At 42.8% G+C, this 17,316-nt stretch overlaps 1 protein-coding gene and 1 long non-coding RNA gene across 3 annotated transcripts in view; one reads left to right on the forward strand and one right to left on the reverse strand.

The window, feature by feature from the left end:
- LOC137337856 (solute carrier family 22 member 23-like) overlaps window positions 1–9,265 on the reverse strand; it is a 101,486-nt gene extending 92,221 nt beyond the window's left edge. Inside the window, exon 1 of the mRNA XM_068001771.1 lies at window positions 8,789–9,265. Coding sequence (XP_067857872.1) covers window positions 8,789–9,232 — 444 coding nt within the window. The 5' untranslated portion in view covers window positions 9,233–9,265. The remainder of the gene's footprint in view (window positions 1–8,788) is intronic.
- Window positions 9,266–10,199: 934 nt separating this feature from the next.
- Window positions 10,200–17,316, forward strand: part of LOC137337888 (uncharacterized) — a 79,187-nt gene continuing 72,070 nt past the window's right edge. Inside the window, exon 1 of one of the 2 annotated variants that reach the window (XR_010966611.1) lies at window positions 10,200–10,384. This is a non-coding gene — a long non-coding RNA (uncharacterized lncRNA). The remainder of the gene's footprint in view (window positions 10,385–17,316) is intronic. The other variant, XR_010966612.1, reaches the window with a different exon arrangement.

Raw genomic sequence — 17,316 nt, forward strand, 5'->3', positions numbered from 1 at the left:
TCTTTTAATCTCATACTATCCTTAACTTCTTTAGTTAGCCACTGATGAATCACTTCCCGTGGAGTTTTTACTTGTCAATGGAATGTATATTCGTGAGAATATTGAAATATTTCTTTAAATGTTTGCCATTGCTTATCTACCATCACACCTTTTAATCTAATTTCCCAATCTACCTTAGCCACCACTTTTGTAGGTGACTTTGGTAGTACCTTAGCCAACTCGCCCCTCATACCTATGTAATTGGCTTTATTTATGTTTAAGACTCTAGTTTCTGACTTAAGTATGTTACTCTCAAACTCAATGTGAAATTCTATCTTATTATGATCACCCTTCCCCAGAGGATCCTTTACTGTGAGATTACTAATTAACCCTGTCTCATTACACAATACAAGATCTAAAATAGTCTATTCCCTGGTTGGTTCCATGACGTATTGCTCTAGGAAACTGTCTCGAACGCATTCCATGAACTCGTCCTCCAGTCTGCCTTTGCCAATTTGATTTGTCCAGTCTACGTGAAGATTAAAGTCCCTCACGATTATTGCATTACCTTTGTTACAATCTCCTATTATTCCCTGATTAATACTCTGTCCAGCAATATAGCTACTGTTAGGGGGCCTATAAACTACTCCCTCCAGTGTTTTCTGCCCCTTGTTATTTCTTATTTCCACTCATACTGATTCTACTTCCTGATCCTCCGAGCCAAGGTCCTTTCTCAGCAATGTCCTTATGTCATCCTTTTTTAGCAGGGCTACCCCCACCCAAACTCCTTTTCCATTCTGCCTCTCTTTTCGAAACGTCAAGTCCCCTGGAATATTTAGTTCCCAACCTTGCAACCGTGTCTCTGTAATGGCTATTAGATCAAATCCGTTTATCTCTATTTGTGCAACTAATTCATCTATCTTGTTACGAATGCTCCGTGCATTCAGATAAAGAGCCTTTAATTTTAACTTTTTACCATTTTCCCTGCTTTGTCCTTGTTCGCTGATGCACTATTATTGTTAAATTCTCTGTCCCTTCCTGACACACACTGCTTATCTTTACCCAAATCACTACACTGCTCTGTTGCCTTGACTTTTCTCTTTAGATTTCTAAATTTCCCTTCACCTGACTCCTCCCCCCCCCCACTTTTTAGTTTAAAGCCCTACCTACAGCCCTAGTTATTCAATTCGCCAGGACACTGGTCCCAGCCCAGTTTAAGTAGAGCCCATCACAACGGAATAGCTCTCTCTTTCCCCAGTACTGGTGCCAGTGCCCCATGAATTGAAACCCCTGTCTCCCACACCACTCTTTGAGCCACACATTTAACTCTCTGATCTGTTTGTCCCTATGCCAATTTGTGCATGGCTCAGTTAGTAATCCAGAGATTATTATCCTTGAGGTTCTGCTTTTTAGCTCCTTGTTCTTATTTCTACCCATGTCGTTGGTTCCTACGTGGACCATGACAACTAGATCCTCCCCCTCATGCTCCAAGTTCTTTTCCAGCCGTGAGGAGATAATTCTTATTTCATTTCTTTAGAAATATACCTTCTAGCACAGTTTCCAGATCAGGTTTTTTCCCCAACATGCATGCAGTTCTGATGTCCTTGGATAACTATGAAACTTGTGGAAGTGTATGGTCAGTTCTCATTTATCATCAAGACATTCTGGAATATCGTAAATAAATTAAATGTTTTATTTTCTCATTCCTACAAAACTAATTTAATTTGAGAAATATCTCAGCATATGATTTTATATCGTTATCTTCAGTAATCTGAAAAATAAAATTCGTGTATTATTTTTTTTAAAGGCAGGAACTGGAAACAAAGATCTCATGTTGCCTAGTCTTCAGCTCTCAGCAACTACTCCTTTGCAGTAGAAGGAGAGTGTACTGCTGGGAGCTAGATAATGGTCATATTGCAACCCCACTGAAATACACCAACCTGGTTCCTCACCATGACAGCTACCCCTCGATGAGCTAAAAACATTAAAACTAGGATGCTGTGGTGCCAGACCATCAACTCACCATGAAGTGGTGCAACACAACTTCCATCCCCCACCTCTGCCATTCCTGATCTCAGTCATATCACAGTGGAGAAAGACAGAGAGAGAGACAAAGCAAAAGTACGAGAAAGCAAAAAAAGAGAAAGAACTTGTATTTACATAGCACCTTACACAACCTCAATACATCCCAAAGTGTTTTACAGCCAATGATGTTCTTTTTTTGAAACATAGCAAGATTCCACAAACAGCAATGAGACCATGACCAGATAATGTGATTTTTAGTGCTGTTGGTTGAGGGATAAATATTGGCCAGGACACCTCTCGCTATGGAGCACTCGCTTGCTCGTCTTCAAATCGTGCCATGGGATCTTTTGCGTCCACCTGAGAGGACAGATAGGGCCTTGGTTTAACATCTCATCTGAAAGGTACTGCAGTGAAGTGTCAGCTTAGAGAGAAAATAAATAAACTCAAAGGAAGAGTTATCTCAGGGGTTCTCCATGCACACCTCCTATTGTTGGTTCAGGAAATGTTAGCAGAAGCTTGGTAGCTGGTTCCCTCTTCTCTTAATTGCAGCTGGTGTGTGACCTGGGGGAAATTTCTGAGGGTGAATACCCTCAAATTAAAAGAAAACATTAACTCAATTTGAAAGAGATCAAATGATCAATGATAATAGTGCTCTACATGGAACTAGACCTTTACTATTAACTCTGTACAATTTATTCTTAGGTGTGAAATTTATTAGCATAGATGTGACAAATAGGAAAATTTCTGTCTTGATTTCAAACAGATTTTATAATAGCTGGAGTTAAAATGAAAGCTGTCCTCCTTCTCAAGGAATCAAAATAGAAGACTGCAGGCATCAATCTATGGGAAAGTCTTTATTCAGAAACCAATTAAGTCAAACTTGCATTAGTGACCAGAAAACTTTAATTTAAATGTTAATATACAGTATGTGGGTTGCAAAAGAGTATGTAGATTATTATATTCTATTTGAATACTGAGCCATTAAGAAAATCCATCATGAAGTAAAACCAGACCTTAGCACCTCACTCTCAACTTGTTTTACTTCAAAGAAAAATGAAGGGCATCCCTAGGCATATCTCTCTGAAGTTCTAGTGAAAGGTTTATACACTGAACATCAACTCATCTTTTATCTTTACAGATGCTGACAGACCTGCTTTGTATTTTCAGCACATTCTGCTTTTATTTCCTATATATGGCAGCCCTGGCTGCTAAGCTTTAATTCGGACAATAGCATCCGGATTCTGAACTTGGTCTTATATTGTCACAGAATCGTAAAGCACAGAAGGGGGCCATTCGTCCCATCATGCCTGTTTGAGCTCTTTGAAAGAGCTATCCAATTAGTCCCACACCCCTGCTCTTTCCCCATAGCCCTGCAAACGTTTCCTTTTCAAGTATGTATCTAATTGCCTTGTCCAAGTGCAACATCTCACCTTGAAGATCTAGCAAATTTTATGGGACCCACTGACCTCTACACCTGAATTACTGATATACACGCCCAGCAGGTGAAGTTCTGAGCTGGAAGCACAAATTTGTAAAATATATTCTTATACTTCATCATAAATTCTAGATGGAAAAAGTTAAACAACTTTGCTTTGGACAATAAGAAAGTTGAATGTTGTTTCAATTATTTTTTGTATAGAAACAATATTAAATTGATTTCATTCTGTTAACAGAATTGCTGGATTTTCAAAAAAAAGTTTATCTCCAAGGTCGGTTGCCTTTGATTTTTTTGTTTTAGAAGGCTTATATGGATTTAAAAGGCAATGGTAACAACACGCTAAAATGGCAGCTATTCTCTAAGTTTAAAAGGATATAAACAGAGATGGGCTGTCTGTGAGAATGTGTGTATTATTTTAATTAGGAATTAGTTAAGAAAAAGGCTCACTTCAACCAGGACAGTGTGTTTAAAATGTAAATGAAAGATTGTAAGGGAGCAGTGATAATTCCACTGTAAATTGTAATATTGTACTTTAAAAGTTTCCTTCAATCATCTGCAGCAATTGGTCTTTGTAATGTTGTATTTTATTCTCAAGGAAATATTATTTGAGTCCGCATTACTATATCAGGGAAAAACGACATTGTTTCGAGCAACAAGAAAAAAAAACAAAGAGAGCCCAGTCTGCTGATGCTCTTTCTCATTCTGAACATGTCAGAAGAAAGAAACTCCATAACAAAAGCTTATGTTACGTTATTCTCAGGAAGAGAGTCTTCACAGAACTACAAGGCATCGCAGCTTACTGGGCTGTCTGCTTCCACTGAAGGAAGTCTAAAATTTGAAAAAGGGTAAATTAACCACTTGCAGACACTTCCTACATCTTTCCTAAACATGTATTGTGCTGGATAGTATTTGCCTAGGAGGATAAAGAAATGATTTTGTGGCTTTCGCTCTGTAACATTCAGGTCCTGGAAGTGCTATTTTCCGTCTTTCAAGGGGAAGCAATATAGCAAGAACATTACATGAATTTCTCTGCTTAGGGTTACTGCTCAATAGGGTAACTGGTAGCCCTGGGCTACACAACCCAAGATGCAGAATATCAGACCACAAGGAGTGTGGCTCACTTGTGGGTAATCTGATACAACCATCGAAAGAAAAATGGTGTTTTAAAAGTTCCAGCTATATCAGAACCAACCTCCAATTCTTGTTGCCACACCAGATTATGTTGACATCACTAACGAACATAGATAAAAGGTTCATGTGGGAATAGAGAAAAACCATATTCAAAGCAAGGGTCTTTCCTGCCCAACATCTTAGTTTTCAGTTGTAGTTATCCTAGCTTTTATGTGTAGTTTTAGGTTCCCATGTTATTTTGCGTGATGAGGGAAGGAGGAACTAGTACTCTATACATTGCTCCCTTTCCATTTCACTCTATAGCAGAATACCTCAGACATTTTCTTCATGATTTAAAACTAGACAAAAATGATCTGGATTTATAATCCCACAGGATTCAAAAACTGCACTGTTCTGATGGCGCCAGTTATTTTAAGATCACATTAAACCCAATATTTATATATGAAAATACCACACATAGGATGACCGGTCAGAAGGAGGAAAACATTTCTGAAGAAAATGATGGTTTTCCAATTAAATTTTAAATTAGGAGAATTTAAAAAAAAAACGTAAGTCGGAATGGGAAAAAAATAGAAACATTGAAATATGTAAAAAAAAAACATGGTAAATAAATGTGAGTGTAATGGATAGCCATAAAAAAAGTGTGATAAAACCCAATTGGTCCACTAATGTCCTTCAGGGAACGGAACCAGTCACCCCACCCAGTCTGGCCTACATGTGACTCCAACCCCAGACTGTGTGGTTGACTCAATGCGCTCTGGGCAACTAAGGATGGGCAGCACTGCCTTACCAGTTGAGAACATAACAAGAACAATTTTTTTTTTAAAACTACATGGATCAGTGATTTTCAGAGAAGAACAAGTGCTTTTCCTAAACGTACTAATTCTAAACCATAGCCCAGAGAAACATGTTTTAATTTAGACAAACCACAATGTCCCACCCACTCCCAGATGCTTGTACTGTGGTCTGTACATTGTCTTTTACAGGATGTGGGAATAACCCAAGATAATAAATTGACACTCTCAAAGCTGTCTTCTAGCTTCCCCCCACCCCCCCCAAAAAAAAATTAGAGGGTTGGGCAGTGTGCAAATACAATGGGGAATTTTTTTTTAAAATTTGTTCTTGGGATGCGGGTGTCGCTGGCAAGGCCAGCATTTATTGCCAATCCCTAATTGCCCATCTTTAATTGCCCTTGAGAAGGTGGTGGTGAGCCACGTTCTTGAACTGCTGCAGTCCGTGTGGTGAAGGTTCTCCCACAATGCTGTTGTTAGGTAGGGAATTCCAATATTTTGACTCAGCGACGATAAAGGAATGGCGATATATTTCCAAGTCAGGATGGTGTGTTACTTGGAGGGGAACGTGCAGGTGGTGGTGTGCCCATGTGCCTGCTGCCCTTGTCCTTCTAGGTGGTAGAGGTCGTGGGTTTGGGAGGTACTGTCGAAGAAGCCTTGGCGAGTTGCTGCAGTGCATCTTGTGGACGGTACACACTGCAGCCACGGTCCACTGGTGGTGAAGGGAGTGAAGGTTTAGGGTGGTGAATGGGGTGCCAATCAAGCGGGCTGCTTTGTCCTGGATGGTGTCGAGCTTCTTGAGTGTTGTTGGAGCTGCACTCATCCAGGCAAGTGGAGAGTATTCCATCACACTCCTGACTTGTGCCTTGTAGATGGTGGAAAGGCTTTGGGGAGTAAGGAGGTGAGTCATTCGCTGCAGAGTACCCAGCCTCTGACCTGCTCTTGTAGCCACAGTATTTATGTGGCTGGTCCAGTTAAGTTTCTGGCCAATGGTGACCACCAGGATGTTGATGGTGGGGGATTTGGCGATGGTAATGCTGTTGAATGTCAAGGGGAGGTGGTTAGACTCTCTTGTTGGAGATGGTCATTGCCTGGCACTTGTCTGGCATGAATATTACTTGCCACTTATCAGCCCAAGCCTGGATGTTGTCCAGGTCTTGCTGCATGCGGGCTTGAACTGCTTCATTATCTGAGGGGTTGCGAATGGAACTGAACACTGTGCAATCATCAGCGATCATCTCCATTTCTGACCTTATGATGGAGGGAAGGTCATTCATGACCTTATGATGGAGGGAAGGTCATTGATGAAGCAGCTGAAGATGGTTGGGCCTAGGACACTGCCCTGAGGAACTCCTGCAGCAATGTCCTGGGGCTGAGATGATTGGCCTCCAACAACCACTACCATCTTCCTTTGTGCTAGGTGTGACTCCAGCCACTGGAGAGTTTTCCCCCAACTCCCATTGACTTCAATTTTACTAAGGCTCCTTGGTGCCACACAATCAAATGCTGCCTTGATGTCAAAGGCAGGCACTCTCACCTCACCTCTGGAATTGAGCTCTTTTGTCCATATTTGGACCAAGGCTCTAATGAGGACTGGAGCCGAGTGGTCCTGGCAGAACCCAAACTGTGCTTATTCGACAGATTAGGTATGATATGGATTATCTGCTGACATATGGGCTTTCAAGTTGTTATACTGCAGATGGCATTTGAGAGCAGCACCCACTTTTGGAGCAGGATCAAGTTATACTGCCAACCCTGCACTACTCTCAGATTGGGGGGGGGGGGGGGGGCGCGCGGGGGAATGGGGAAGTAATAGTCCTCTATGCATGCACACTCAGAACTGGTGCAGTTTCCACAATGATTGCATCAACTGTTCACTTGATAAATTCAGACAGGTAAACTTTCAAGTTCAATCCCCAGTCTATGTTGAGTTGACTGATCTCTGGTCAGGCAGCTTTAAGGGTATTATAACTGGCCTCGGTGCCCTGGGTTGGGGGAGGCAAGTCAGACAGCATTTCTATTCCTGATCAGTATCTGGTAACCTCTGGTGTGTGCAGGTGGATGAGGATGTGGTTGAGGTTAAGGTCAGGCTGAGCTGTGATGGCCCCTGTGACAAAGAGCTCGTCAACAAGCCCTACTAACGCCCATACATGAATAATGGGCAGAGTATCGGATGAGAGTGGCACCTGTGAAAATCTACCCCAGTAGAGAGGCAACTCCTTCAGAACTGGTCTAGTTTAGGTGGACCAATAAGGGCAGCACTGAACCCCAGTGTAATCTGGGCAGAAATCAGTACCATAAGTGCCCCTCGATCAGAGAAATCCACCACTAATAAAACCATCTAACATGAGGACCAATTAAACTAAAAGAAGCATAGCATAAAGCCTAATACCAGGATCTTGCTGTAATCAATTATGCAGTTTACATCTTGCAGTACTGAAGTCGGAACAGACAATGGGAGAAAATCGGCAGAGAAATAAAATGTGCAAAGACCCACCAATCACTGCCTGAATGATTATAATCTTAATGTTTAGTCAAGAGCTGCTAAAATAGGCACCTCTTTATCACATTTAAAATAGAACGTGTTCTGGTGAACTGCCTGAAACTTGTTTGGAAATCTATTTTGCACCAGTTACAGGTGTACTACAGAAGTGGTGAAGCCCAAACAGTTGGAAATTATCCCCTCAAGGTGGTGGTCTCATACCCAAAATCTGAACTCGCTGGTTTGGCTTCAGTTGGACTGCACATTTTGCATTGCTGTGAGACTGAAAGCGCTGTGCAGCAATAGAAAATATTCAGGTTAACTGGCCAACCACCCTACCCAAATCGCACTGTCCAACTACAACAGATGAACTGACTACTTGTTAAGGTCGTATAGATTCCACCACCGTGTGGAACTGTTTCTTAATATGTCCCAGCTCCTGCAGCAGCGAATGGCAAATTTGGGAGGGGGGAGGGGAAAGAGGACAGAAAATTACAATTATTGAAATAAGAGGTTACTTTAGTACCATGTTAAACTATCTGACAATTTTCAGTTAAGACAGTTTTCACTTCCAGTTATTCGTTGATCACGTATGCTGAGTGGGCGTAGCAAATGTCACTCTCTGAACTGCCTTAAAATTATCCAACAGGAAAGGAAGAACTGCCTTTAATGTTCTATCGTTTGAGACTGTTACTTTCACATATATATTACAGTAAAACACCACCTGTGAGACATAGAAACGGTTAGCTAGCCACCGCAGATTGTTTCCACACATTGCAAAATTGGAGGAATATTTTGTTGCATATCTAAATCCATGTGTAAGTGTGTAACAAGCTGTTCCTATCCACAGACCCGTTGCGCACACACACACACACATCCCATCCATTTACAGGTATTATCTGGATCCAACATGATTTGTACGGCTGCCTGCCATCACCTTACCTTAGTAACTATGTTTTGAGTGAGGGCGGCGTGAATCTTGTAGTCCCACTCCTTACACTGACATTCCCGACTGGTGGTATTAATGTCAGACTGCTCGCCGGTACGGCCTTTGGCCCCTGGCGGGGTGATTTTCTCCAACTGACCAGTCCGATTGACCCCGACCCTGGCGTGAGCGATGAGGACAGTGCCCAGCCGAGTGCCGTTGCTCTTGCAGAAGATCTGGGGTTCGGCAGTGAAAAAGCAGTCGGAGCTTCGGCTCAGTCCGATCAGGATGGCGGGGATCCATGTCAGCAGGATGATTTTCTTCTGGTAGCTCCCGAGTCCTCCCAGGAGGCGCAACACCGTCCCGTCAAAATCCCCGATACCCCGCGAGGGTTGCTCTGCTGATCTGGAGTCGGTGGCGGCAGCAGGAGGTTGATGCTGATCGTCCCTTTCCACAGCCATTGATTTAAGACTTTTTAAAAAAATATATATGAATTTCCCCCCCCCCCTCAAACCCTGTCTAAATAAATAAATAAATAAATAAATTCCTTTGAGGCAACCGGAGATTTCACTGGCGAATTATTCCATTGGACGCGGGCGAAAGAGAAAAATAAATGCTTTCGGTATGTCCTTTCGGCTACATTAAAAAAAAACGCTAAGCAGTTTTCCCCCCTCCCCGCGTCCAGCTGTGAATATGCCTCTTAAAATGAGCAGAGAAGAAGCGAGCCCGCCGGATCCAGGCACAAAAGAGTGGAGTGGAGTGAGCACAACACACACCCGGACTGTCCCGACCACACCGTCCTTAGAGAGAGAGAGAGAGAGAGAATTAAACCGGTTTGCACGGCGTTCCCGGAAGAGTCAGCTCCTCGCAGCTCGCAGTCCTGCCCTCCCCCTCGTTACTTCACTCACACTCAGACTACAGGTACCACACCTGCCCTTAGCCCATCTCACCACCCCCCCACTCCCCGGATCCTTACTTCCCAGCTCACCGTCAACACACAGGAGAACCAGAAAAAGAGCACTTTAAAAAAATAATAATAATTAATATTGTGTTTTTAAAAAATATATAGAATGAATTCCCCTGAAACTAGATCGCGGTCTTCAGTCAGGGCGAGTCTGCCTCCACCAATACCTGGCTCTGAATCACACCGGCACTGTTCTTAAAGCTGCACTGTCGCTCCTGCCGGCATCCGGCAACTTTTCTACACGTTACAAAATGACAGTCCCTCCCCCCACACTCCACCACTTTTTTTTCTTTTCGTTCTTCGTGGCTGCGGTTAAAGTTTTCTGCAAAAATGCAGTAACTCGTGTAATTTGCGTTGTACAATCGAAAATAAGTCTAATCATGATAGTTGCAGCTTTAAGAGCTGCTGCAACACTGGGAGTAGATTCGTCAGTAATTTGATGTCACTGAATAACATTTTTTTTTACAACTCTTAAATACAATCATTATATCTCATTTAAAAATATTTTTAAAACATTGATGACTTGTTTGGAGGGGGCGGTGTTTGGGATCAAGGTCTGATCATAGGTCTGATGTAAAGTGTGGCTGGTGCCTGATGCGGAGTTTTCCTTATTGAGTTGAGAGGCTGGTATTCAAGACACTGCACACTGGTAGGTTGAGCCCACATCCCTGGGAATATTGACTTTTTATAAATAGTTTTTGATTCGCTTCTAACAACAAATTACTGAACAGCAACGGTTAATCTTAGAGTCGGTGTTTACTGTCTACACGCTTAATAGGGTTGCCAACTCTCCTCGGACGTATTCCTGGAGATCAATCCTCAACTCCAGGAGACTCCCGCTCAGCACGGGAGGTTTGGCAACCCTAACCCTTAAGGCGTTTTAAACTTTTATAGTTAATGTTTCTATGATATGTTCTCCCTAAAGACTGACACAGTAGGCTACATGTACACAGTAATCAAATAAACAATTTCTCTGCTCACCAAAAACGGATCCCACTTTGTTACACATCAGATCAATATACAGACTCGGGAAGAGAAAAAGAAAACACCCTTAACAGATTCCCGAGATACATAAATAACCTGCTCCAGAACTCTCCAGAAAGGAAAAATGCACAACTTTGATTTACAAGTTATAGAAATAGCAATGAGTTGTACAGCTATAGATATATATGTCTATAGTGATACTGAGCTTTCTCTAGGTTCTGTCAACATTATCTGGTGGGCATTCAAAACGTTTCATACCTTGACGATTATATGTCCTAGTCGTTTCTTTAAGTATGTACGCTTCAGATTCTGAAATGAGACATTAAGTTGCAATGGGTTCTTGGAATGTGGAATGCATTATCACAAGCAGCAATCAATCACAACATTTAAGATGAAGGACCAAGGAAATTGGATTACAATAGTCACCTCCAAAGTGAGGCTAGTAGAGGCATGATGGGCCGAATGGCCTCATTATGTGCTGAACTTCCTATGATTCCACAACCAGCCATTAACATTTATTACTTATCCATATGATTTTTTTTCTCTGCAATGTATTTGTTATTTCACATTAAATGTATGGGCTCGAGTTGAATACCCTGCTTGAGTTGGGCATCCAAGGTCAGAAAAACCCTGAAATTGGTTGCAGTCTGGTCCCTGATGTAATATGTAACCCACCTAAATTACAGGTGCTGATTCGGTGCTGATATAAACTGGACCCACCTGAAAGGTGGTTTCACTGGTACTGAATTCAGTATTATTTAGCACTAAATTGTCAATTTCATTCAGAGGCCACAGAATGCCTGGTGTAGGAAGTGAAGAAATGTTGCAGTATGGATACTCTTCTCAGGTTGGCTCTGAGGCATGATGTTTTGAATAAAGGGAGCTTTCCCCCGCATCTATCCATGGCATTACCTGACCTGGAGGTGCTTGATGCTGACACTGGACGCCTGACGTGTTCAATTTCTCAGCATTAACATCTCTCGTCTTGATGAGCACAAAAATTCATAAGCGAAAAATATTCTAAGAAAAAGAATGACCATTTGAGCAAGGTATCAGAGGACCCATGGAACCATACTCCAGTGTAAATCAGAAACTTCGTGAGAGGAAACAAGAACACTAGGAATTAAAAAAGGATCTTTTAATTATTCCATTTTTGCATTTCAATTCTATTTCTTTTGTGCCTTGCCCAGGAGTGTCAGGGTGCTATACTGGCTAGCAGTTGTATTAACAGCCAACATATCAACATCAACACGACACTAAATAATTACCTGGAAGTGGCTGCTATTGTGCTGGGCAGAGGAGTGCAGCACATCTTCAGAGCTATGTTACTTAATTCTTAGTAACGGATTTCAACTATTGTCAGTGCGGTTCCAGTATTAGAAGTGAAGTATAATATTAATACCATTTTATCCCATGGCCCATGACTCACAAATAACTCATGAATGAGTTATAGACATAGAAACATAGAAAATAGGAGCAAGAGTAGGCCATTTGGCCCTTCGGGCCTGCTCCGCCATTCAAAATGATCATGGCTGATCGTCTAACTCAGTACCTTGTTCTCACTTTTTCCCCATATCCCTTGAACCCTTTAGCATTAAGAAATATATCTATCTCCTTCTTGAATACATCAAATGACTTGGCCTCCACTGCCTTCTGGGGTAGAGAATTCCACAGGTTCACCACCCTCTGAGTGAAGAAATTTCTCCTCGTCTCGGTTCTAAATGCCATACCCCATATCCTGAGACTGTGACCCCTGGTTCTGGACTCCCCAGCCATCGGGAACATCCTCTCTGCATCTAGTCTGTCTAGTCCTGTAAGAATTTTATATGTTTCGATGAGATCACCTCTCATTCTTCTAAACTCCAGTGAATATAGGCCTAGTCGGCCCAATCTCTTCTCATACGTCAGTCCTGCCATCCTATGAATCAGTCTGGTAAACCTTTGTTGCACTCCCTCCATGGCAAGGACATCCTTCCTCAGATAAGGAGACCAAAACTGCACACAATACTCCAGATGTGGTCTCACCAAGGCCCTGTATAACTGCAGTAAGACATCCCTGCTCCTGTACTGAAATCCTCTTGCAATGAAGCCCAAAATCCCATACATGCCTTCCTAACTGCTTGCTGCACCTGAATGCTTGCTTTCAGCGACTGGTGTACAAGGACACCCACATCTCGTTCCACCTCCCCTTTTACCAATCTATCACCATTCAGATAATAATCTGCCTTTCTGCTTTTACAACCAAAGTGGCTAACCTCACATTTATCCGCGTTATACTGCATCTGCCATGTTCTTGCCCACTCACCCAACTTGTCTAAATCACATTGGAGCCTCTTTGCATCCTCCTCACAGGTCATATTCCACCCCAGCTTTGTGTCGTCTGCAAACTTGGAAATGTTACATTTAGTTCCCTCATCCAAATCATTGATATATATTGTGAATAGCTGGGGCCCAAGCACTGATCCCTGCGGTACCCCACTAGTCACTGCCTGCCACCCGGAAAAAGACCCGTTTATTCCTACTTTCTGTTTCCTGTCTGTCAACCAATTCTCAATCCATGCCAGTATATTCCCCCCGATCCCATGTGCTTTGACTTTGCACACTAACCTCTTGTGTGGGACCTTATCAAAAGCCTTCTGAAAATCCAAGTACACCACATCCACTGGTTCTCCCCTATCTATTCTATTAGTTACATCCTCACAAAACTCCAGTAGATTTCTTAAGCATGATTTCCCTTTCATAACCCCATGCTGACTTTGTCCAATCCCGTTAATACCTTCCAAGTGTTCTGTTATCACATCTTTTACAATAGACTCTAGCATTTTCCCCACTACTGATGTTAGGCTAACTGGTCTGTAATTCCCTGCTTTTTCTCTCCCTCCTTTTTTAAATAGTGGGGTTACATTTGCCACCCTCCAATCTGTAGGAACTGTTCCAGAGTCTATAGAATTTTGGGAGATGACCACCAATGCATCCACTATTTCCAGGGCCACTTCCTTTAGTACTCTGGGATGTAGATTATCAGGCCCTGGGGATTTGTCAGCCTTTAGCCCCCTAGCACTATTTTTTTTACTAATACTGGTTTCCTTCAGTTCCTCCCTCTCTTGGTTCCCTAACATTTCTGGGAGGTTATTTGTGTCCTCCTTTGTGAAGACAGATCTAAAGTACGTGTTTAATTGTTCTGCCATTTCTTTGTTCCCCATTTTAAGTTCCCCCATTTCTGACTGTAAGGGACCTACATTTGTCTTCACTAATCTTTTTCTCTTGACATATTTGTAGAAGTTTTTACAGTCAGTTTTTATGTTCCGTGCTGGTTTACTCTCATATCCTATTTTTCCCCTCTTAATCAATCTCTTTGTCCTCCTTTGCTGAATTCTGAACTGCTCCCAATCCTCAGGCTTGCCGCTTTATTAGGCAATTTTATATGTCTCCTCTTTGGATCTAATACTATCCCTAATTTCTTTTGTAAGCCACAGTTGAGTCACCTTTCCTGTTTTATTTTTGCACCAGACAGGAATGAATAATTGTTGTAATTCCTGCACACGTTCTTTAAATATTAGCCATTGCCTATCCACCGTCATCCCTTTTCATAAAGTTCCCCAATCTATCATAGCCAACTCGCACCTCAGACTTTCGTAATTTCCTTTATTTAGATTCAGGACCCTAATTTCGGATTCAACTACTTCACTCTCCATCTTAATGAGGAATTCTATCATATTATGGTCGCTCTTCCTTAAGGAACCCTGCGCAACAAGATTCTTAATTAATCCTTTCTCATTGCACAATACCCAGTCTAGGATTGCCTGTTCTCTAGTTGGTTCCTCAATGTATTGGTCTAGAAAACCAGCACATACACACTCCAGGAATTCCTCCCCCACAGTATTATTGCTAATTTGGTTTGACGAATCTATATGTAGATTAAAATCACCCATGATTATAGTTGTGCCCTTCTTGCATGCGTCTCTAATTTCCTGTTTAATGCCCTCCCCTACATCTCCACTACTGTTTGGGGGCCTATAGACAACCCTGACCAACGTTTTCTGCCCCTTGGTGTTTCTTAGCTCCACCCATACAGATTCCACATCGTGATTTTCCGAACCAATATCCTTCCTCACTATTGCATTGATTTCCTCCTTTACTAACAACGCTACCCCACCTCCTTTCCCTTTTTTGCCTGTCCTTCCTAAATATTGAATACCCCTAGATGTTCAGTTCCCATCCTTGGTCACCCTGCAGCCATGTCTCCGTAACTGCAACTATATCATAACTGTTAATATCTATCTGCGTTGTTAATTCATCTACCTTATTGCGAATGCTCCGCGCATTAAGACACAATGCCTTTAGACTTGTCTTTTTAAGATTGTTAGTCATCTTAGTTTTATTTTGCACTATGGCCCTATTTGTTTTTTGCCCTTGTTTTCTCTGCCTTCCACTATTGCTTCTTCCCTTTCTGTCTTTTATTTCTATCCTTGTTTCCCCTTCCTCTGTCTCCCTGCTCAGGTTCCCATCCCCCTGCCATTCTAGTTTAAACCTTCCCCAACAGCACTAGCAAACAACCCCACGAGGATATTGGTCCCGGTCCTGCTCGGGTGTAACCCAGCCCGCTTGTACAGGTCCCACCTTCCCCAGAATCGGTCCCAATGTCCCAGGAATCTAAATCCCTCCCTCCTACACCATCCCTGCAGCCACGCATTCATCTGGTCTATTCTCCTGTTCCTACACTCACTAGCACTGGTAGTAATTCTGAGATCACTACCTTTTGAGGTCCTACTTTTTAATTTATCTCCTAACTCCTTAAATTCACCTTGCAGGACCTCATCCCTTTTTTTACCTATGTCGTTGGTACCGATATGGACCACGACTACTGGCTGTTCACCCTCCCCCTCCATAATGCCCTGCAGCCGCTCTATGACATCCTTGACCCTAACACCAGGGAGGCAACATACCATCCTGGAGTCACGTTTGCTGCCACAGAAACGCCTATCTGTTCCCCTTACAATTGAATCCCCTATCAATATAGCCCTGCCACTCTTATTCCTCCCCACCTGTGCAGCAGAGCCACCCGTGGTGCCACAAACTTGGCTCTTGCTGCTTTCCCCTGATAAGCCATCTCCCCCAACAGTATCCAAAGTGGTATATCTGTTTGAGAGGGAGATGGCCCCAGGGGACTCCTGCTCTACCTGCCTGGTCCTTTTACTCTGCCTGGCGGTCACCCATTTCCTTTCTGCCTGCATAATCTTTACCTGCGGTGTGACCACTTCACTGAACGTGCTATCCACGATAATCTCAGCATCGTGGATGCTCCACAGTGAATCCACCCGCAGCTCCAGCTCAGAAATGCGGTTCGCCAGTAGCTGCAGCTGGACACACTTCCTGCACATATGGTCGCCAGGGACATTGGTAGTGTCCATGACTTCCCACATAGTGCAGGAGGAGCATATCACGGGTGCGAGCTCTGCTGCCATGACTTGCCTTAGATTTACACTGCGTTCACCTCTCGGACCCTCCTCTCGCTCTCAGACTCTCCTTTTATACCGCGTTCACCTCTCGGACTCTGCTCCCGCTCTCGGACTCTTCTTTTACAGGGCGCTCACCTCTCGGACTCTCTTTTTATACCGCGCTCACCACTCGAGACTCTCCCTTTACACCACGCTCACCTCTCGGACTCTCCTCCCGCTCTTGGACTCTCCTTTTACACCGCGCTCACCTCTTGGACTCTCCTTTTACACCGCGCTTAGCTCTCGGACTCTCCTTCTGCTCTCGGACTCTCCTTTTACCTTATGATGATCACTGTATGAGTGGGCCATTAATGGTCTTGCAGGTACTCGCCAAGTATTTAATTTCTATCATAACTTTAAAAATGTAATGCCCAGTAATAGTAATAATTGCATTTTCCTAAGTAATTGTCATTGAATTTGCATTGGGATAATTAGAAACAATAAAGCTCCTTTAACACACTATTTAATACTTTAATACATTCATTTGACGTGTTTTCTTCCTTCCAATTTTTCTCCCTTACCCGTTGTCTCCTAAAGGTGATGACTCATGCTGTGGTATATTTCACGGGTGGTGGATTGTTGACACCTTGCCTAGATGACCATTGTTTATATGTGAGGCTAGACAATTTGTGTTAGTACAGAAAAAACTACATCTATATAGCACCTTTTACAACCTTAGGACGTCCCAAAGTGTTTCACAAGCAATTAAATATTTTTGAAGTGTCATCACTGTTGTAACATAGAGAAACACAGCAGCCAGTTTGCACGCAGCTAGGTCCCACCTTGTTTTTGATGGGAATCAGGAGAATGCCCCAGTCTTCAAAAAATGCATCACAGTCTTTTACATCCACCTGAGAGGGCCTCGGTTTAACGTCTCATCTGAAAGACCTCTGGCAGTGCAGCACTCCCTCAGTATTGCACTGAAGTGCCAACCTTGATTATGTGCTCAAGTCCTGGAATGACCTTGAACCCACAACCTTCTGACTCAGAAGCAAAAGTGCTATCACTGTCACTGAGCCAAGTTAAGCTATTCAATTATGGAGACCATTACATCCATGCCTGATCCTGTCCTTGTGTAACATTCACACACAGGCGAACA

Source organism: Heptranchias perlo, chromosome 2 (genome assembly GCF_035084215.1).
Source record: "Heptranchias perlo isolate sHepPer1 chromosome 2, sHepPer1.hap1, whole genome shotgun sequence".
In the NCBI taxonomy this organism is placed as follows: Eukaryota; Metazoa; Chordata; class Chondrichthyes; order Hexanchiformes; family Hexanchidae; genus Heptranchias; species Heptranchias perlo.